Raw genomic sequence first — 22,803 nt, forward strand, 5'->3', positions numbered from 1 at the left:
AGACACCCACCTGGGGGCATTTCACGCAAAATAGAGGTATTTTTCAGCTGCAACATCACACAGGACTGCTGGGTCAAAGGCTCAAAAGCCTAGTTTTAAATATACCCTCTTTCCCGGAAAATAGGACCTAACCGGAACATGCTTTTTCAGGATGCTCGTAATATACTAGTAAGCGCCGCTACCCCAAAAATAAGCTCCAGTTAAGATTGTCAGCCAGCTAAACACATGTAGTAGGTCTGTTGCAATACATGAATGAACCCTCTTCATCCTGGAAAAGAACTCTCTGCCCTGGAGTGTGGTGGAGGCTTTTAAACAGGCTGGATGGCCATTTGTGGGCAAACTTGGGCCCTCCAGATGTTTTGGACTTCCAACTCCCACCATTTCTAACTGCCTCAGGCCCTTTCCTTTTCCCCCTCAGCCGCTTAAGCGGCTGAGGGGGAAAAGGAAGGGGCCTGAGGCTGTTAGGAATGGTGGGAGTTGATGTTGCCATTTTAATATGCCCTTGGTGTATAATGGGACTTGAGCTTTGAAACAAATCCTTAGTAGGTGTATTATAAAACCAGCTTTGACGCAAAGGTAGTGCGACATCCTACATCCACTCCCATGGTAATATGCACATTTGTCGTGGAACGGCATGAAGTGATGTTGCATCAAGCAGACACATGCCTTCCAAAAGTGGATCACAAGGAAACTAATCCTGAATGGCAGTTGCTCCCACGCTTCTCGTAAGCCTCATCTCTGCATTGACTTGGGGACCTATTCGTGTTACATAATAATAGTGCTTTTAGCCATGTTATCCATTCTATGAGATCCTGGGATTGGTAGCTTAGGAAAGGGTGTGTTAGAATCCTCAGCCAGTGCTCTAATATCTCACCAAAGTACAAATCCCTTGATACCATGGGATGGAGCTGTGTAGTATATTTCCAGAGTGAATGCATTACAAGGTCAGTATAAGATTTATAACTTAGTCTAACATTTATAAATTATACTTTTCCTCCAGTGGCTTACATAACTAGCCATCAAAATGTCTGATCTTCAATGTGTGTACATTGTCAGGTTGCATATCAAACAAAGAATTTATTTGAATATAGAAGCTGCTATCTTGGAGACTGAATTTCTTTACTATGATTGACATTGGCCTAAGATTTCACACAGCTCCAGGAATAATATGGACTTGGTTGTCTCTCTATTATTTACTCTTTGAATATTATACCCTTTGTTGGATTATTACATGGAAATTGTAACTTTACTTTTGATATTCTGAAAGTAATTTCTTTATATATATAAAAGGGTAATGAAATTTCAGCCTAGGACAAAACAACAAAACTACACATCCCAGAAACACTAAACTTGGCAGCACAACCCCTCATCCATGCTTCTACGTTCATACAACAAAAAGCTCCAGCTACTCCAGAAAACGGCCAGGCTTTGAGACTGCAAGGCTATTCACTGCTATTCCACCTGGCCAACAAAGGATTCCCATAAGCCACAGCAACGCGTGGCCGGGCACAGCTAGTATGTAATATAGTTTGAAGTAACTTACACTCAGGTAAAGTTGTAGAAACCAGATTTGTGTTACATTCCTTGTGAGTTACACAAGAGTTTACATTGACGACTCCATACATTTCATAGGGCTTCCTAAGCAAGGAATACTCAGGTGGTTTTGCCCATTCCTTCCTCTGAGATGCACCCTAAAGCACCTGGGATTTGTCTCCCATGCAAGTGGGAGACAAGCTAAACTGACCCTGCTTAGCTTCCAAGATGCGACAGGAGCAGGCATCTTTAGGACTTACAGACCAAGACTTACAAAACCCACAAAGAAAATCCAACAAATGCTATGTTCAGCAAAGGACAAGAGGGATCCTCTCACCTCTGTAGGAGTCTACCATATATTATGCAGCTGTAGACAAGTCTACATAGGGAACACCAAACTCAGCATTGCCCAAACAAGAATCAAGGAACATGAGAGGCACTGCAGACTAACTCAACCAGAGAAGTCAGCTGTAGCGGAGCACTTAATGAACCAACCTGGACACAGCATGTTATTTGAGAACACAGAAATGCTTGACCACTCGAACAACCACCATGTCAGACTACACAGAGAAGCCACTGAAATCCACAAACATGTTGACAATGAAAATAAACAAAATCTGGCTACCAGTATTTTAAAAAGACCTCTAACATCAGGCCAGTAAATAAATAACAACACTCAGAAGATTGGAGAATTCCAGACATTAAACTATCAGAGCCAGCTAACACCACCCAACAAAGGATTCCCGCAGGCAGGAAGAAACCAGACTTTGAAGCTGCAAGGCTATTCAATGCTAATCAAGCTGGCCAAATGCACCATTCACACTTGCCTCAAGCAGACAAGAGTTCTTTCTCTCACCCTGGACATCATTCCACAGATATATGAACCTCACTGACCTAGTTTCCAATATACCTCACAACCTCTGAGGATGCCTGCCATAGATGGGGCAAAACCTCAGGAGAGAATATTTCTGGGACATGGCCAAACAGCCCAGAAAACTCACAGCAACACAAAACATAGCATGTTTGACAGCTTAAGAAAAGTGAACATGGGTCAAATCCCAGTCTGACTACAAACTACTAGACCATCCTTCAGCACATGGTTTGCATTTACAGGCACTGGTCCTGTAGCCAAACACATGGATAGTGGAGGCTTTACTTCAACTAATTAGAAGGAGTTTCCAACCTGATCTTTATCCACATCCCTTCAGTTGCATATGGAGGTCAAGATTACTGGATATCTTTTTGCTCTTCAAAATTCAGTTAAGACAGTGAACTCAGGCCCTCTCCACACAGCTGTATAAAATCCACATTGAACTGGAATACGTGGCAGTGTGGACTCAGATAACCCAGTTCAACGCAGATATTGTGGATTATCTGCCTGGATATTCTGGGTTATATGGCTGTGTGGAAAGGCCCTCAGTTAACAAGAGTGCATCTACAGTGCATGGTTCCAAGTACCTGAAATTTTTATTTTGTTATTGCTGTAATGCTCTCCTTATTGATTTCTCATTTTCAGACATTTGTTAAATGTGTAGTCACTGCATTCATGCTGGATTGTAGCCAGAGTTAAATTCCTTTAGTTAAATCCTACTGTCAACAATGGGACAAGTCATTTTGTACGTGCGGAATATCCTTCCTTTCCACGACTTAATTTCATTTTTCAAACCACCGGCAGCCCATACATAATTCCGAACTCTTCTCTCACCAAACAAACAAACATAATCCTATAAGGATTTACTGAAAATCTGATTCCATCCGGGGAGATTTGCCATTGGGAAAAAAGCGCGCGTAAAATCCTATGGGAGGAAGGCAAGAAAGGCTCCCAAGAGTGTCTTTGTTTCAGCGAGAGCGCTAATTGGCTCATTTGAAATGTGCTCTCCGTCTTGGATAGGATAACACTCTTTTGGCGCCTGAACACAGTAAAGCGGAAGGAGTCGGGAGGGAGAGGGGGGTGTTCCGTGGTTTTCATTCTGGTCCGACTTCTTTCTATTTAAAGGCTGGCCTCCGCTGCTGTAAATCGTAAGTTGGTTTTGGAGCTTGGAAAAGAAACATGTCTGGACGCGGCAAAGGAGGCAAAGGCTTGGGCAAAGGAGGCGCCAAGAGGCACCGCAAAGTCCTTCGCGACAACATCCAGGGCATCACCAAGCCCGCCATTCGCCGCCTGGCTCGCCGTGGGGGCGTCAAGCGCATTTCGGGACTGATCTATGAGGAAACCCGGGGCGTCCTGAAGGTCTTCCTGGAGAACGTGATCCGCGATGCCGTGACTTACACCGAGCACGCCAAGAGGAAGACCGTCACCGCCATGGATGTGGTCTACGCCCTGAAACGGCAAGGCCGCACTCTTTACGGCTTCGGCGGCTAAGGAGTTCCCTTGAAACCCAGATTTCTCCAAAAAGTGATCTCAACGGCCCTTTTAAGGGCCACCCACACTTTCAAGGAAAGAGCAGTTCTCACTCATTAGCACGGATTGTAGATCTCTTACCTGGAATGGACCAAAAGTTAAGAGTGAGCTGAGAGATTTGTGATGTTTAAATTACTTTAATTGACTTGCATGTTTAATATCCGTTTTTATATTTGTGTAGCATGATTTTTAGATTGCATTGTCTTAATGTGGGTGGCTTTGTGTCTCCATCGAGAGATACAAGTGAAGTATAAGTAAAATGAGAACTTAAGGGTGAATCGCCTTTTCATATTGCTCCATTGTTCTAATGACCAGGAAGGATTGTATAGAAACTTTGAAACATGCATTTAGGCTTCTCAGTTTCAATATCTGCAATATTACAGAACAGCAACTAATAATAATACTTTATTTTTCTATCCCGCCACTATCTCCCTGAAGGGACTTGGGTGGCTAACATGGGGCCAGGCCCAAAAACAAGACATGAACAGAGTTGAAAAGTAAGACACTGCCAGTATTTAAAAAAACTAAAATCAGGACAGTAAATTAAGAACAACACTCAGAAGATTGGAGAACCCTAATGTGTTGTCAAAATCCACAATCATGTAGACAATTTCAACACAAAGGAGGAAACCATGTAAACGAACAGTCTGGCTACCAGCATTAAAAAACTCTAAAATCAGGACATTAAATAAAGAACAACACTCATAAAACAAGGGAACCCCTGACAAGAAACAATCAGGGCCAGCTAACACCTCCCAACAAAGGATTCCCCCAGACAGCAACCACCCAGGCATTGAACCTGCAAGGCCATTCAATGCTAATCAAGGTGGCCAATTGCAACATTCACACTTGCTTCAAACAGACAAGAGTTAATTCTCTCAACCTGGACTTTTTACAGATATATAAACCCCACTTGCCTAGTTCCCAACAGACCTCACAACTTCTGAGGATGCCTGCCATAGATGTGGGCGAAACGTCAGGACAGAATGCTTCTGGAACATGGCCATATAGCTCAGAAAACTCACAGCAACCCAGAAATATAAATAAAATGAGAAGTAATAGGGTGAACACATAATCTCGTCTTCTGATTCCTCAACTGTTCTAAAGACCAGAAAGGATTTTGTATAAATTTTAAAGTGAGATGTATTTACGCTTTTAAAGTCTATGACAGCTTTTTGATTAATTTCCACAATGTCTGTAATATTACAGAACAGCAACAAATTATCAGCTAAAATCTAGCCTCATCGTCTCCACCCTCCGTCCCCTTTTCCATAATAATAGCAATAATGAAGTCTACGAAAAATTGCACTACTTCTGTCTCAAAAAGTCAAAATCAATTCTGCCGAAACCCGGGATCGAACCAGGGACCTTTAGATCTTCAGTCTAACGCTCTCCCAACTGAGCTATTTCGGCTGCCATACAACACATTTTTTAACATCCAGCTTTAGAAAAGTTGTAGATTGTAAGTCTTTATAAAGTTGTTTTTAACTTCCTCGAGTTGTGTCCCTCTAAAGTAATTCCTTACGAGATTGTAAATTTATATGCAGATTAGTAAAGGAACTCGCTACTTCCACGTGTACTTCATGATAGGAAAAGCATGACACACAGTCACGATAACAATAAAGAAAGCTCTGTGAACAGTGCTACCGTTAAGAGGAGCGGGAAACACCTCTCCCGCCAATACAATCTTCATCTAGCCAAGGAGAGTGAAATTAACCAATAGAAAACAAGGGGATAGAGATTCAACCAATAGGAGCGCAAGGTTTGAAGTACTGCGTTTTCTTGTCCTGATATCCAATAGTATGAGGGCGGAATGCTTTCCAACCAATAGGAAACGCTCTAGTGAATGCCTTCATTTGCATACGCGAGGTATAAATACAGGGCGAGACGTTGTCTCTGGCACTCTGTTCTTTGGCTGTTGAAGTGAACGAGAGGGAAGTTGACAATGCCTGAACCAGCGAAGTCCGCGCCTGCTCCCAAGAAGGGATCCAAGAAGGCGATCACCAAGACCCAGAAGAAGGGAGACAAGAAGCGCAGAAAGAGCAGGAAGGAGAGCTACTCCATCTATGTCTACAAGGTGCTGAAACAGGTGCACCCCGACACCGGCATCTCCTCCAAGGCCATGAGCATCATGAACTCCTTCGTGAATGACATCTTCGAGCGCATCGCCGGGGAGGCCTCCCGCCTGGCGCACTACAACAAGCGCTCCACCATCACCTCTCGCGAGATCCAGACCGCCGTCCGCCTCCTGCTTCCCGGGGAGCTGGCCAAGCACGCCGTCTCCGAGGGCACCAAGGCCGTCACCAAGTACACCAGCTCCAAGTAGGGACCCCATCCATCCAAACGTTCCCTAAATGAACCCAAAGGCTCTTTTAAGAGCCACCCACTTTTGCAACAAGAGAGCTAAAGTTACTGGAAAAATTTAGGGGTGATAAAAATGCAAACTGACAAATTCTACTCGCTATTAAATAGTATCTTGCTTTTATATCTGGAGACAGTTTCTCGGTATGTTTTCTATTCATTGGCTCAACCTGAAATTATATGTTGCCAAGGTAAGGGGTAGATCTATACACTCTTCAAAGGCATTACATTCTGTCATGCAAACTAAGGTTTGGCAGTGGTTAAGGATGGGAGACCCAAATATGAATTCGTTTCAGAGGGAGGAATGGACCAAACCACCTCATGATTATTTGCCAGTGTAAGAAAATTCTGAAACTTTTCCCTCTTAAATACACAGCCCAGAGCAGTTAGGTTTTTAACAACTGGCTGCTAATAAGAGGCAAATGGCATGATTCACCCACCATTGCCTTGTGTCTCTTTAATAAGGAAAACTCAGAAGTACAGGGTGCTGTGAACTTTCCGGCTGTTTGGGTTCTAGAAGCATTCACTCCTGACGTTTCTCCCACATCTATGGCAGGCATCCTTGAGGTTGTAAGGTCTATTTGAAACTGGGTCTATTTGAAACTAGGTCAGTTTTTTTTTCTTGTCAGGAGCGACTTGAGAAACTGCAAGTCGCTTCTGGAGTGAGAGAATTGACCGTCTGCAAGGACGTTGCCCAGGGGACGCCTGGATGTTTTGATGTTTTTACCATCCTTGTGGGAGGCTTCTCTCATGTCCCCGCATGGAGCTGGAGCTGATAGAGGGAGCTCATCCGTGCTCTCCCCAGGTGGGATTCGAACCTGGCAGCTTGCAGATCAGCAGCCCACCCTTCAAGTCACAAGGCTTTAACCCACTACTCCATTAGGGTCAGTGAGGTTTATATATCTGAAATGTACAGGGTTGGAGAACTCTTTGTCTGTTGGAGGAAAGTGAATGTTGCAATTAATCACCTTGAATGGCATTGAAAAGCCTTGCAATTTCAAAGCCTGGCTGCTTCCTGCCTGGGGGAATCCTTTGTTGGGAGGTGTTAACCTGGCCCTGATTGATTCATATTTGGAATTCCTCTGTTTTTTAAGTGGTGTTCTTTATTTCCTGTCCTGATTTTAGAGTATTTTTTAATACTGGTAGCTGGATTTTGTTCCTGTTCATGGTTTCCTTCTTTTCTGTTGATATTGTCCACGTGCTTGTGGATTTCAATGGCTTCTCTGTGTAGTCTGACATGGTGGTTGTTAGAGTGGTCCAGCATTTCTGTGTTCTCAAATAATATGCTGTATCCAGGTTGGTTGACCAAGTGCTCTGCTATGGCTGACTTCTCTGACTGAGTTAGTCTGCAATACCTTTCATGTTCCTTGATTCCTATTTGGACAATGCTGCTGTGTTTGGTGTTCCCTCTGTAGACTTGTCCACAACTGCATGGTATACGGTAGACTCCTGCAGAGGTGAGAGGATCCCTCTTGTCCTTTGTGTTGGATTTTCTTAGTGGGTCTGTAGATGGTTTGTAGGTTGTGTTTTTTCATCCGCTTCCTTATGCGGTCAGACACCTCATGATTCTTTGCCAGTGTAAGGAAAACCTGTGAAACTTCTTCCTCTGAAATATACTGCCCACAGCAGTTAAACGTTCACCAATCATCTACTATCGTAGTAAGCATACAAAGGCAAACTAGCATGATTCATCCACTATAGTCTTTGCTGTCTCTAATGTGACTTAAATTCATAGAAATATGGGGTTGGCCATTGGCAGGGCAGCCAACCTGAACAGAAGTATGACCAACATTAACTAACAATAATATGTATACACACATGCATATATACATATATACAATATAATTTACAATACTATATAATATTATAATATATTGTATATGCATATAATATTAATAATATTATTTTTAATACAATATAATACTAATAATACAATATAATAATAATTATATATTATATATGACATGTAATATTATTAATAATATTACAATATATATAGTACAATATGGTAATTTATTGCCAGTATTGTGCTATGCTAATAATATAATAATGTATGTAAATTTAATTTGTAAGCCGCTGAGTCCCCTTCGGGGTGAGAAGGGCGGGATATAAATGTAGTAAATAAATAAATATACAGCTGTCTCTTAAAAAGGGTATATAGAGGCATCTATCCCGGTTTCACCTAAACCTTAGGAAATTAAGGCTTGGAATTGCATTATAGGCTCAATATTATAAAGCCGTATGATGCAGCTTAGCTGCCTTAAACTGCACTATAAAGGCCTACAGTGATCATATAGTGGCAGTTCCAAACAGCCTGTCTACACTGTTGAGTTAATACAGTTTGACACCACTTTCACTCCCATTGCCCAATGCCATGGAATCACGAGAGCTGTAGTTTTGCAAGGTCTTCTCCAAAGAGTGGTGGTGCCTCAGCAAACTACAACTCCTACGATTCAGACTAATAGAGTTGGAAGAGGCCACGTGGGCCATCTACTTCAACACCCTTGCCCTGCAGGAAAAGCACCATCAAAGTACCATAGCATTGACCCACGATAGTTAAAGTGGCGTCGAAACTGCATTTATGCTACAGTGTAGATGTAGAAGGCTCTCTTTGTGCCTCCTGCCCAACCCTGTCTATCTTGTTGGGAAATAGGTTTGTGAACTGGTTCTCCTTGCTGATAATTGTGAAGGAACAACCTCTGTGTTGTCTCATTACTAAGCATTGTGCTGTGTGCTAGAGAAAGTAGTACAATAACAACAACGTTATTCTGTTCCCAGCCACTGTATTGAAAAATGTAGTTAAGTTAAAAAAATTAGTAAATTCTTGTTTCCATGTCTACAATGAATGATCAAATTCCCAGATTTCTATTTTCCTACACTAGATTGCTCCATGCCTTGAAGCCTACATTTATTAGTTTGCTAGAAATTGCTCAGTTTTGAATTCTGAAAATATTTTTATAAGCATTTTATAAGTTTATTTCTACAAAAAATCCAAAATGCAATGAAATGAGAGTATAGAAACTATGACAAAGCATATATATTTTTTTAAAACACAATTACGTCTAGAAACTGTTTTTGACCCAAGTATTTAAAAAACACGAGATAAACGTTTTAATCCAAGTATTTTTTTAAAAAAAAATCAGCGAGAGAAGTCAAGAAACCTCCCAACAAAGGGTGCCCCCAGGCAGGAAGCAGCCAGGCTTTGAAGCTGTAAAGCTATTCAATACTAACCAAGCTGGCCAATTGCAACATTCACACTTGCCTAAAGCAGACAAGAATTATTTCACCCACCCTGGACATTCTACAGATATATAAGCCCCACTTGCCTAGTTTCCAACAGACTTTACAACTACTGAGGATGCCTGCCACAGATATGGGCGAAACGTCAGGACAGAATGCTTCTGAAATATGGCCATACAGCTCGGAAAATTCCCAGCAACCCGTTTTTCAGGGTTATTGTATGTCTTTCGGGCTGTGTGGCCATGTTCCAGAAGTATCCTCTCCTGACGTTTCGCCCACATCTATGGCAGGCATCCTCAGAGGTTGTGATAAAAAAACCCGTTTTTCATTTTATAAAACCGTTTTTATTTTATAAAACAAATTAACAAACTCCAAGCTGAAACTGGAGAAACCCTTTTTGATCGCCACACAGTAAACCTTTCTTTGCCTAATAGCAAGGCGCCAAAGAGCTGCTTGACTCCAACAAAGGAGGAATTTTCTGATTGGTTGGTTCGAAAATCTCAGGCGTTCGTTCGTTGGTTAGATTTAAATTAGCCTGCCAAGAGCGCGAAGGGCCGTTAGAGCGCTCCTGAGCCTCTAGTTTTCCTTCTGGTCGGATACCTTTCTATATAAAGTCCTAACCCAACGTGAAGGCAACATTGTATCGCCGGTTTCTGAGAGAGGAGGATCTACAGGAGCTGAAGCAATAATGTCTGGACGCGGCAAAGGAGGCAAAGGCTTGGGGAAAGGAGGCGCCAAGAGGCACCGCAAAGTCCTTCGCGACAACATCCAGGGCATCACCAAGCCCGCCATTCGCCGCCTGGCTCGCCGTGGGGGCGTCAAGCGCATTTCGGGGCTGATCTATGAGGAAACCCGGGGCGTCCTGAAGGTCTTCCTGGAGAACGTGATCCGCGATGCCGTGACTTACACCGAACACGCCAAGAGGAAGACCGTCACCGCCATGGATGTGGTCTATGCCCTGAAACGGCAAGGACGTACTCTTTACGGCTTCGGCGGCTAAGGAGTTCTCCTTGAAACCCTGATTTCTCCAAAAAGTAATCTCAACGGCCCTTTTAAGGGCCACCCACACTTTCAAGGAAAGGGCTTGATTCCTTATCCAACACCCCGCGGTGTAACTAACCATGAATAACACGTTTTTTTCCATAATCAGACTTAAATAAATATATTTAATGTAATGGTTGTAAAGGTAGGATTTTAACATTTGTGTTGGGTGCCACTAGAATTGCTCTTGAATATTTTGTACTGCTTATAAACTTGGTGGAATAATCTCGGGTGTTCCTAAGTGAAATAAAAGCTCTTCGATCCGGCCAGAGGAGGCGCTTTAAAAGCACTTCTTCCCAGCTCCGTTATAGAAGAATACAATTTCAGGGAAACAATAGCAGACGTCATTCCTTTTTTCATTTAGTAATTCTGCGGCGTTGCCTTGTGCAGCAGAGTGGCGCAGCGGAAGCGTGCTGGGCCCATAACCCAGAGGTCGATGGATCGAAACCATTCTCTGCTAGTTAATTTAAAAAAAAATCGCTTTCACCCCATTATTTAGTTTCAATATATTTTAAGAGGTGTTCCAATAAAATTAGCCAAAGGGAAGGCAGTACCTGTATAGTAAAAATTAAACAAAATAGGAGAATGTTAACACTAAAGCTAAGCATTGCTTTGGCCAGCAGCTGCTAGCATCACTCCTATTGGCTGGGGCTGATGGAAGTTGCAATCTAAACCCACAATTTCTTTTTCACGTCACCCTAGCGTACACTGCATTTAAGAAAACCATAATTGAGTCACATAACAACACTATGAAGGTAGAATGAAATTGTGAAAAAGGGAGGGGGATGAAAAATATTTAGCAGAGGATGGTTTCGATCCATCGACCTCTGGGTTATGGGCCCAGCACGCTTCCGCTGCGCCACTCTGCTGCTCGTGGGGGAGGGAGGCTGTTTCTATAAAACAGCTGCATGCCAGTCTGCCATCTATAGGAAAATGTAAACATTCAAGCATGAGAATTACTTGAACGAATTACTTGATACTATTTGAACTAACAGGACTCAATGCTGTGGAATCCTGGGAGTCGTGGTTTAGTGAGGCACCATCACTTTTTGGCAGAGAAGGCTACAGACCTTGCAAAATATTATAACAAATATGACTATTATCATATAATCACATTTATTATTTTTTAATTTATATAATATTTATGTTATATATTGTGTATATATTATAAATAATAACAAATATGAGGATTATTGTAATACAATTATTATATATAACAGTGAATACTAATTAGAAGCCTCCCAGTGAAGTGAGGCAGACAAGAAATAAAACTATGATGTTATAACATTATTATATATTACTTTGTGGTGAAGTGTGTTAAAGCACTGAGCTGCTGAACTTGCAGACCGAAAGGTCGCAGGTTTAAATCCCGGGAGCGGAGTGAGCGCCCGCTGTTAGCTCCAGCTTCTACCAACCTACCAGTTCAAAAACATGCAAATGTGAGTAGATCAATAGGTACCACTTCTGTGGGAAAATAAAGGTGCTCTATGTAGTCATGCCGGCCACATGATCTTGGAGGTGTCTATGGACAACACCGGCTCTTTGGCTTAAAAATGGAGATGAGCACCAACCCCCGGAGTCGGACACGACTGGACTTAATGTCAGGGGAAAACCTTTACCTTTACCTATTATAATATTCATGTTATATATTATTTATATATTATACATAATAATAAATATGAGGATTATTGTAATACAGTTATGATATACCATTATAACAGTTAAAACCAATCAGAAGCCTCCCAGTGAGGGGAGGGGGCAAGAAATAAAACTATGATGTTATAATATTATATGTGATTAAACAAATTATATTATAATAATATTTATAATAATATACAGTATAATTATATATATATTATAATATATTATATAATATAGGTAAAGTAAAGACTTTCCTGACATTAAGCTCTGAGGATGCCTGTCATAGATGTGGGCGAAACATCAGGAGAGAATGCTTCTGGAACATGGCCATACAGCCTGGAAAACTCACAGCAACCCAGTGATTTCAGCCATGAAAGCCTTGTCAATACATTGTCAACACAGTCCCTCAAGCAGCAGAGAGGAAAAGCAGCATCAGGATATAGGCAGCACAAAAGTGTTTTATTAGGGTTATTATTATTAATACTAATAATATTGCAATACAGTTGTATAATATAATATATTGTATGTATATATACTTGTAAACCGCCCTGAGTCCCCTTCGGGGTGAGAAGGGCGGTATATAAATGTCGCAAATAAATAATAAATAAATAAATATTATAGGAATGTTTATTGTTGTCACTTTGAGATTGTACTGCCTAAATGGCTCAGAGCAGCAGTCGGAATAAATAAATACACATTATAGGAAAAGTTCCACTACGTTCCCAATTAAAATCAGGCTAAAAGTCCTGGAAATGGGAAATACTACGTAATGTCAGACACGTATTTCTTTATACGTATTAGCACCATTTGTAGAGATAGCATTATTTGATAATATTATTATTAATAACAAAAAGAAGAATGTTTCTGTCATGAATAACAGGCAGTGCAAGTATGCTTTGGGCTTCATTTGCACAACACAACTCAGATTGGGCTCCCTGGCCTCAGGCAGCAAAAGGTCTTTGGTCAGACTTTCAGCTACATAACAGTAGTAGGAAAGTGTTTTTGCAGAAAGGCCTGAGCTTCCCTTGAGACCCCAATGCTCTGGTATAAATAACGGAAGAATAAATATTTTCCAGAGTCATGTCGGTGTATAGCAAAGCTGGGGATCTCAAAATCAAAATTGCTGGGTTGCAACTCCCATCATGCATCATTATGGGCTCTGCTGTTTGGGAACTGCATAGCCCAAACAGCATTTTGAAGTTCTCACCTCTGTTCTATATCATTATAAATTAAAACCAGCCAATTTACTACATCTCTACACAAATAAAACGTGACACACAGACCAACCCATGACCAATAGGAAATACTGGAAGGGTTTGGAGGGGATTGATTTTGGGAGTTGTAGTTCACCCCGCAACCAAAGCACCGTGATTCCTGCCAACAATGGATCTGAACCAAACTTGGCACATACATTCCCCATGACCAATAGAAAATACTGGAAAGGTTTAGAGGGGATTGATTTTGGATGATGGGAGTTGTAGTTCACCCCACATCCAAAGAGCCCTGTGATTCCTGCCAACAATGGACCTGAACCAAACTTGGCACATAGACTCCCCGTGATCAATAGGAAATAGTGGAAGGCTTGGAGGGGACGGGACTGACTATGGATGATGGGAGTTGTAGTTTATCCACAACAAGAGAACACTGTGGACCCCATCGATGATAGATCGGAACTAAACTTGACACACATACCCATCATGACTAACTTTAAGTACTGGTGGGATTTGAGAGGGAGAGATGGACCTGGGATGATGGGAGCTGTAGATTGCCCACATCTAATGGGACCATTCATAAAAATCTATAAACAAATGATCTCTATTAAATAGCATTATAAATGACCTAACCCAGGCATCACTGGGTACCTAAGCTAGTAGGAAATAAATTTACATTACATGTGAATAATCAAATATAATTGTCGCCCAATATTATTGCATCATGTTATTAAAATATCAGACCTCTTCGTGACTTTTGGCCCATCCTATCCATATCCGTATTCATGTCCATATATATGTTAACATAAACATGTTTTGATAATAATCTGATTCTTTTCAGTGTTCTAATATCATCATCACAAACATTTAAATAGGGGATCATGAGAGTTGCAGCCCAACTACACTTGTGGCTCGGAGGTTGGGAAAAGGTTAAAGCCCATTTTAAAATCAGGCATCATCTCCACAAGAATTGCTATCTAAATCCAAACCTCAACTAAACAGAATGAACTGTAGCCTTCCAGGTGTTACTGCATCACAACTCCCATCAGCTCTAGTCGTGATGCTTAATGACGAGGAATACAGGAGTTATGGGCCCATGGTGGCACAATGGGTTAAACCTTTGTGCTGCTGACCTGAAGGATGGCAGTTCGAATCCGTGGGATGGGGTGAGCTCCTACCGTTAGCCCTAGCTCCTGCCAACCTAGCAATTCAAAAACATGCAAATGTGAGTAGATAAATAGGTACTGCTTCCATGGGAAAAGGCAAGAGATGCTCCAAGCAGTCATGTTGTCAAGCATGACCAGGAGGTGATAACGTGGGCTCCTTGGCTTGGAAATGGAGAAGAACACCTCCCCCAGAGCCAGAGATGAGAACCGTCTCCAGAACCGGAAATGAAAGGAGAAGCCTTTGCCTTTGCCTGTGTTATGTGTGTTTCATTTTTACAAGCATTGACTGTTTGCCTGTGTTTGTTTATCTACTGTAATCCACTCTGAGTCCCTTTGAGGAGAAGGGCAGAATATAAATAAAGTATTACTATTATTGTTTTTGTTGTTGTCCAGAATCTGGAGAGCCACATAAAATGACATGGTGGGCTGGATTCAGCCCGTGACACTTGGTTTTGACACATGTACTCTAACTTTCAGGCTGTTCAGTTTCTCATTCCTCCTCCGGTTCCTCATCCGCTCTCAGCAGGTCGTCTTCCTCTTCCGTATCCAAGTCCTCCCTGGGGTCCATCTCGCTCTGGGAGGAAGAAAGGTCTCCAAGCGAGAGCCTCCAGTCTTGAGGGATGAGGTGCCGATTCTTCCGGATGAAGGCAAACATCTTCAGGTTGGCCGGGGAGAGGGACTTGGGATGGTCTCCCGCCGCCAAGGAAGTGGCCACGAAGGAGAGGTCCTCAGAGGATGCCGAAGTCGGCGGGCAGCCGAAATAAAACACGGCAACCTTGAAGAGAGTCGGCCAAAGCCCCATCTTTCCCTGCCAATACAACATAGGGTCGGCGTTCTCTCCGACGTGGTCCACGTTGTCGTAGAGATATTCCTCCAGCTCCCGGAGGGCTGCGGCGCTCCCCCCTTCGGCAGCCAGACCCGTGGCCGGGCCGCTTTTGGTAATGGTCCTCCAGCGTTTCATGGTGTACTGCCATGCTGCCGAACCAGGTGGGTTGGAGGAACTACTGGGCGGTTGTGGGGAGGAATTATTGACAGAGGAAAACTCAGCATCCGGTCCCTGGGGCACGTAGGCCCTGGTTGCCAAGTCAAGGATGTGCTCCTTCAGCATGGCCGCCTCGCTCATATCTGTGCCGCCGAGTTTCATGGTGGTGATGTCTCGGAAGCGGGGGTCCAGGAAAGCTGCCACCCGAAAGACCATGCTCTTCTTCACCCCTCTCAGCTGGGTGTCAGCCTCCAGGCAATCCAGGGCCTGGGTGGTGAGATGAGCAGCCATGTTGTTGTTCTCCTGGTAGTACCTGGTCCTCAAGGCTCGGAGTTGTTCCTCCAAGAACCAAAGGAGAGGAAGCGCTTGGCAGAGAGTGGCGTCGGGGCGGGTCACCAGCATGGTGGCATCTTCAAAGGGTTTGAGGATCTCCATCAAGCACTTCACCAGCTTCCAGTCCGCAGGAGTCAAGCACAGATGGGAGCTGTCATCGTCATCTTTGCCATCCTCTTCCAACATGGCGGTGATGGCTTGGCGTTGCCAGTAGAGGCGCTCCAGCATCTGTAAGGTGGAGATGGACCTCGCCCGGGCCTCTTGCCTCATGGGCTGGTGCAGGCCCAAGTTGGCCTGCACTTCCAGAAGGCGACGGCGGACAGTGGCAGAGTGACTATAGTGGCCGCAGATCCTCCTGCACAATTTCAAGAGCCGTCCAACTTGAGCATCAGTGGCCAAGAAGGCTTTGGCCACTAGCCTCAGGCAGCGGGCCAAGCAAGGGACATGCTTGAGCCGCAGCTCCCGCACAGATTTTGCCGCATTGTTCCCGCTGTCCGAGACCACTCCCCCGGCCTTCAGATCGTACAGCCAGTCCTGCAGGACTTCCTGCAACTTGTGGCAAATATCATCCGGAGAGCAAGACTCCTCAAAGGCACAGACAGACAGGGTGGCGTGCTTCCGGGAGAGGATGCCAGCAAATTCGGCCACCCAGTGCCCTGTTACAGACATATAAGTGGCCGCCTGCCCACTATCCCAGATGTCGACAGTGACGTGAACTGTGTGACCCACACTTCCGGCCACGACTTGGCGTACGGCTCTGGACACCACCTTGGACAACTCAGGAACAGCTTTGGTGGCAAAGAAGGTCCGGCTTGGGATCTTCCAACGAGGCTGGGCGGTGGCCATTAGCCGTCGAAATCCTTCATTGTCTACATAGGAGAGAGGATGCATATCCACCGCCAGCATCCAGGCGGTATCTGAAGCCAACTGGAGGGCCATTGGATGCGTTGGAGGATAGTAGGGCTGGCTTCGCTCCTGACAAACCAACTGGAAAGCCGGAGGGACCGGTTCGGGGGCCGGTGTGGAAGACCCTTGTGGCCTCTCCTTCAGGGGCGTCAGAGGCGAGGGGGGCACCACAGCAACCCCGGGCAAATGGAGACCGTGGTGCACCTTCAAGTGCTTGTGGAGGGCCGTCGTGCCCGGGCGAGTGCCACCGTCCTTGCCCCGTCTCACCCGCCTCTGACACATGCTGCAGACGGCCACGCATGACTCCCGAGGGTCGAGCGTGAAGTAATCCCAGACTGCTGAGGTCGTCTTCTTGGGCACCGGGGGAGGGATGGGCTCCACCAACACGTCATGTCCCCGCTTTGGATGGGAAGAAGGAAACGAGGTGTGAGCCAGAGGGGTGAAGTAATGCAGCATCTCCATGCCTGTTGGGTAAATGGCTGTGCCCAAAGTGGTCGGGGAGGAATAAGAGGAATACGGCGGAGGGGTGGCTGGAGGTGGGAGGCTATTTGGCGGCGACATCGATCCTATCTCGGAAACATCCTCTTCTTCCTCTTCCTTCTTCAAGTAGGAGAGCACTTGGCATACATCCAGACGGCAGGGCGGTTTCACCACCAGATGGGTAGACGTCGGAGTCGGCGAGTAGGCTCCGAGCTCCATGGAGTCCTCCTCCTGCTCCTCCTCTTTCTCGTTCAGGTAAGAAAATAAGTCATGGACTGTTGACTGGCATTCCTCCCCTTTTGCTTGTAGTGACGTTGTGCCGGTGGACACCACAGCCAAGGCTTGATGGGAAACAGCTACTTCTTCTACCGGGCTTGGAAAACGGGGTAAGGCCGCAGATCTCCTATGGAAATTGGCAAGCTGGCCTCGTTTCCCTCGGCCGCGCCTCGGCATCATGACAAAGGAGTCCTGCAAAGGAGACGAGAGCAGAAAACAAGAGGCTTCGTTTGAGTTTGATTTCTTCAAATACGCTGCTTCCGAGCATGAGGCTAAGTGGCCATCTGTCGGGAGTGTTTTGATTGTATGTTCCTACATGGCAGGGAATTGGACTGGATGACCTTTAGGGTCTCTTCCAACTCTTAGGATTCTATGAAACCCTCGGCACTTGTAGGTGTAACGTTCCCGGATTTCATTAATCACAAATTGCATTACTATGTTCTTTCAAGTATTCTCTAGGTCCTACAGAACACCTTCTGTTGGAAGTCCAAATATATCTAGAACAGGCTGTTAGGAATTGTGGGAGTTGAAGTCCAAAACACCTGGAGGGCCAAAGTTGGCCCATGCCTGCTCTAGAGAGAAATAGGGATTTCCATGTCCTCCAGTACAATTTTATCATCACCTTCTGGAGAAGCTGGAGGACATAGAGGTCCTCAGGGAGGTTTTCTCTAAGGGATTTCTGGGAGTTGTAGGCCAAAACACCTGGGGACCCACAGTTTGAGACACACAGGTCTATCAGATATTGTTGGGTGGACCATCAATGATTTTATTTAAAGATTTTAAAACCTGGCTCTTCCAGTGTGCCTTCAATAACTGATTGCAATGACAGCCCCCCCCCTACATTAATAATCGCCATGCCCGATGTATTTTTCTCTGCCCCTTTAGTTGGTAATAATCTTTTGTTTACCCCACCTCCGAATCTCCCAGTTAATACTGCAGCACTTTGTTATCTATCTCATTAGGGTTTTAATTATATACTTCTTCCCAGTTCTCTTATTATTTTAATCGCTGTGTCGCCCTTATATGATGGTTTTTATTTAATCACTACACTACTGTTTAAAATGGTGTTTTATTCTGTTTACATTTTCTCGTTGATGATGCTTGTTTTGCTCTGTATGTATTTTATCCTGTTTTATTGTGATTATCTGGGCTTGGTCCCATATTAGCCACCTCAAGTCCCTGCGGGGAGATGGAGGCGGGGTATAAAAATAAAGTAATTATTGTTATTATTATTCCACCTAAAAGGATCTCAAAATTATGGGGGCTAATGTCAGATAATGTGGTATGTTTATTATTATTATTATTATTATTATTATTATTATATCAAGATTTTTATCTCTCAAAGGTGACTCTAAGCAGCTAACAGTACTAAAATAATACAAATTCCAATCCTGTCACTTTTTGTAATCACTCATCTATGATTTAATGTATAGCAATTTAAAGTTGCAATTTGTTTGGAACCGATGACATTAATGATGCATAATCCATGGACATAGAGCTACACAAAGACTGGGAGGCTAGAATTGTACACTGCCATTTTGGTAAATCCATGCTGATCAATTCTCCTTGAGCATAACAATAGGACTTAAGGCACAGGGTGGATTTGGGAGACCTTTAAAAACCTTTCACCCCTGTGTTTCTGTGCCTTCAAATTGCGTTGTTGACTCTGAAGTGCATCTTACAGCACCTGGTATACATTGGCGATCTCCTATCCAAGTACCAACCATGGCTGGCCTGCTTAGCTTCCAAAATCAGACCAGTGCCTTTCCAGTCATTTTGCCTTCCACAAAACCAGATTGTAGATCTAGACCAGGGGTCCCCAAACTAAGGCCCAGGGGCCGGATGCGGCCCTCCAAGGCCATTTATCTGGCCCCCACCCTCAGTTTTAGACTTAGGCTCGCCCAAAGTCTGAAATGACTTGAAGGCACAACAACAAACCTACTTGATTATCTCATTGGTCAGAAGCAGGCTCACACTTCCCACTGAAATCCGGATAAATTTATAGTATGTTGGTTAAAATTATTTTTATTTTTAAATATTGCATTGTTCTTTCACTTACTAATATTGTAAATGAAATATTGTAAATGAATGATATGGTAATAATATAATATATTGCGTATACATATAATATTGATAATAATATTATAATGTAATACAATATAATACTTATTTATTTATTACAGTATTTCTACCCCACCCTTCCCACCCAATAGGGGACTCAGGGCGGCTAATAATAATACAATATAATAATACTAGCTGTGCCCGGCCACGCGTTGCTGTGGCGAAGTATGGTGGTATGGGAAATCAGATAATCTGTATTTTATAGGTAGTGTGGAAGAGGCCTAAGTGTGCCCTAACTCTGCCTGTCCCCTGGGGTGAGTGGGTTGCTAGGAGACCAAGTGGGCGGAGCTTAGCCTTCTAACTGGCAGCAATTGGATGAAAGCAATTATTCCTCTCCCTTTAATTAGGACTTTATTTTTCTTTTCTTTTTGTTGTATGAACTTAGAGGCATGGATGAGGGGTTGTGCTGCCAAGTTTAGTGTTTCTGGGATGTGTAGTTTTGTTGTTTTGTCCTAGGCCGAAATTTCATTACCCTTTTATATATATAGATTGTATAATATAATAATATTAATTATATATTATATATTAATGTAATGTTACTAATAATATTATGGTATAATGGTATAGTACAATATAGTAATATATAATGCTAATATTGTGCTATGCTAATAATATAATATATTGTATGTACATACAACTTGTAAGCCGCTCTGAGTCCCCTTCGGGATGAGAGAGGGTGGGGTATAAATGTAGTAAACACTGTAAATAAATAAATGTTGGGGGGTTTTTTTTGCACTATAAATAAGACATGTGCTGTGAGCATAGGAATTTGTTCATTTTTTTTCAAATGATAATTCGGCCCCTCAGCAATCTGAGGGATCATGAATCGGCCCTCCACTTCAAAAGTTTGAGGACCCCTGATCTAGACCATCCTAAACAGGGTAAGAATTCATTGTCTTCTTTCTCCTCCCCAAGTACAAATTGCAACTTTGAACTCCATTTGCAGCAATGGAAAAAAGCTGAGGACAAAGGGTGAAAGTGTGAGCAAAGAAATTTAATATAAGGGACTGGAAAAGTGGGATGATATAGGATTAATTGGGACTTTCCCTGCTAAAATATGGGGTATGTTTACAGACACAACATAAATAACAAGCACAGCAACCCTTCAAAGTAGGCTGTAGCATCCTGGGATTTGTAGTTTGGTGAGGCATTTAAACACTATGTCAGAGAGGACCAAAAACATTCTAAAACTACAACTCCCAGGGTCCCATAGCATTGAGCCATGGCAGTTAAAGTGGTGTAAAACTGCGTTCATTCTACAGTGCGGAATGTAGTTGCACCCCTGAAGAAACAAAGCAATTGATTACGTTTTCGTGGCTTTATTACAAATTAATTTTAAAAAGGAGAAGCACTCACCTATCCAAGATGGAAGTCCAACAACAGTAGGAACGGAAAATAATAACAAAAAAAACCCTTTCCCAACAATGATATGCTAACTGAGGTTGCTGAAAATCAATGCAAAACGCAGCAGCCCCGGAAATAATATTTTAAAATATTTTAAAAAATTACAAAGTAAGCGGAGAAGAAACACACAGTTCAATAAGTCATATGTGCTTTTATCTCCTAGCCTTAGGATCTTCGCATCACAAAAAAGGGGAGGGGGGAGGAGTGAAACGGACCCGGAAGAAAACTTTAAAGTCCCCGGATGTTACAAAGAATGGCAAAAAGAGTCCATTTAGAAACCCATTCCTGCTCGATTTCCCAAACAGCCTTGGGGAATGGCCTCGGTTTAGTTTTGTATTTTATTTATCACGATTTATCAGTGCAACGTTGAAATTCCAATGTGTTGAAAAGGAAATGTTATGGAGCCAGGACATTCATTATTTAACATCAGGACAAAAGACGTTTAATGTGTTGTCGAAGGCTTTCATGTCCGGAATCACTGGGTTGCAGTACGTTTCCGGACTGTATGGCTATGTTCCAGAAGCATTCTCTCCTGACGTTTCGTCCACATCTATGGCAGGCATCCTCAGAGGTTGTGAGATCTGTTGGAAACTAGGCAAGTGGGGTTTATATATGTGTGGAATGTCCAGAGTGGGAGAAAGAACCTGTCTGTTGGAGGTAAGTGTGAATGTTGCAATTGCCCAACTTGATTAGCATTGAATAACCTTGCAGCTTCAAAGCCTGGTTACTTCCTGTCGGGGGGGGAATCCTTTGTGGGGAGGTGTTAACTGGCCCTGATTGTTTCCTGTCTGGAATTCCACTGTCTTCTTTGTTTACTGTCCTGATTTTAGAGTTTTTAAAAACTCCACCAGAGAAGTTAGCCATAGGAGAGCACTTGATGAACCATCCTAGACAGAACATATTATTTGAGGACACAGAACTGCTGGTCCATGCTAATAACCACCATGTCAGACTAAACAGAGAAGCCATTGAAATCCACAAGCATGTGGATAATTTCAACAGAAAGGAGGAAACAATGAACATGAACCAAATCTGGATACCTGTACTTTTTTTTAAAAAAAAACAACAACTCTAAAATCAAGGCAATAAAGTACAACACTCATAAAACGGGAATTTCAAGTAGGAAACAATCAGGGCCAGCTAACACCTCCTAACAAAGGATTACTCCCGGGCAGGAAGCAGCCAGGCTTTGAACCTGCAAAGCTATGCAATGCTAATCAAGCTGGCCAATTGTAATGTTCACAATGGCCTCAGGCAGACAAGAGTTATTTCTCTCACCCTGGACATTATTCCACAGATATATAAACCCCACTTGCCTAGTTTCCAATATACCTCACAACCTCTGAGGATGCCTTCCCTTAGATGTGGACGAAACGTCAGGAGAGAATGCTTCTGGAACATAGTCATACAGTCCGGAAAACTCACAGCAACCCATTGATTCCGGCCATGGACGCCTTCGACAACACAAAGTGTTTATTTTTCTTTTTTTTAAAATATTTTTTAAAGTAGGATTACATTTCATCCATCTCCTCTTCTGCCTTGGCAATGCAAAGGTTAATTTGAGGAGCCTCGTTCTCGTGAAGCAAGATTAGCCAATAGGAGTGGAGATTTGTCTTTGAGCGAAGGACCAATAGCATTCGAAAGTTTGAATCCTAGCGATTTGCATAGCTCGAGCCGAGAGTGGTGACGCAACGGCCGCAGCGGCCA

At 43.3% G+C, this 22,803-nt stretch overlaps 3 protein-coding genes and 3 non-coding genes across 6 annotated transcripts; 3 read left to right on the forward strand and 3 right to left on the reverse strand.

Moving 5' to 3' along the window:
• The first annotated feature begins 3,525 nt into the window (after positions 1–3,525).
• On the forward strand, positions 3,526–10,850 carry LOC100557451 (uncharacterized). Its single transcript, XM_016997306.2, has 4 exons — positions 3,526–3,893; positions 5,893–6,256; positions 6,433–6,439; positions 10,116–10,850. The coding sequence occupies exons 1-4, from the start codon at positions 3,584–3,586 to the stop codon at positions 10,533–10,535; spliced, it is 1,101 nt and encodes a 366-aa protein (XP_016852795.1). The 5' UTR covers positions 3,526–3,583; the 3' UTR covers positions 10,536–10,850.
• trnaf-gaa (transfer RNA phenylalanine (anticodon GAA)) lies at positions 5,275–5,347 on the reverse strand. Its single transcript has one exon. It is a non-coding gene; the product is annotated as a tRNA-Phe (tRNA).
• Positions 5,821–6,427, forward strand: LOC100557254 (histone H2B 5). The gene has a single exon (XM_003227227.4). The coding sequence runs from the start codon at positions 5,880–5,882 to the stop codon at positions 6,258–6,260; it is 381 nt and encodes a 126-aa protein (XP_003227275.1). The 5' UTR covers positions 5,821–5,879; the 3' UTR covers positions 6,261–6,427.
• Positions 10,851–10,964: 114 nt separating the features above from the next.
• On the forward strand, positions 10,965–11,036 carry trnam-cau (transfer RNA methionine (anticodon CAU)). The gene has a single exon. It is a non-coding gene; the product is annotated as a tRNA-Met (tRNA).
• Positions 11,037–11,373: 337 nt separating this feature from the next.
• On the reverse strand, positions 11,374–11,445 carry trnam-cau (transfer RNA methionine (anticodon CAU)). The gene has a single exon. It is a non-coding gene; the product is annotated as a tRNA-Met (tRNA).
• A 1,204-nt stretch (positions 11,446–12,649) lies between these two features.
• LOC103280660 (zinc finger BED domain-containing protein 6) lies at positions 12,650–21,292 on the reverse strand. The gene is made up of 2 exons (XM_008120394.3): positions 21,049–21,292; positions 12,650–17,763 (listed from the first exon to the last, which is right to left on the reverse strand). The coding sequence occupies exon 2, from the start codon at positions 17,749–17,751 to the stop codon at positions 15,085–15,087; it is 2,667 nt and encodes an 888-aa protein (XP_008118601.2). The 5' UTR covers positions 17,752–17,763; positions 21,049–21,292; the 3' UTR covers positions 12,650–15,084.
• Between the last annotated feature and the right edge of the window lie 1,511 nt (positions 21,293–22,803).

The sequence above is a fragment of the Anolis carolinensis genome, chromosome 6 (genome assembly GCF_035594765.1).
Source record: "Anolis carolinensis isolate JA03-04 chromosome 6, rAnoCar3.1.pri, whole genome shotgun sequence".
Classification (NCBI taxonomy): domain Eukaryota; kingdom Metazoa; phylum Chordata; class Lepidosauria; order Squamata; family Dactyloidae; genus Anolis; species Anolis carolinensis.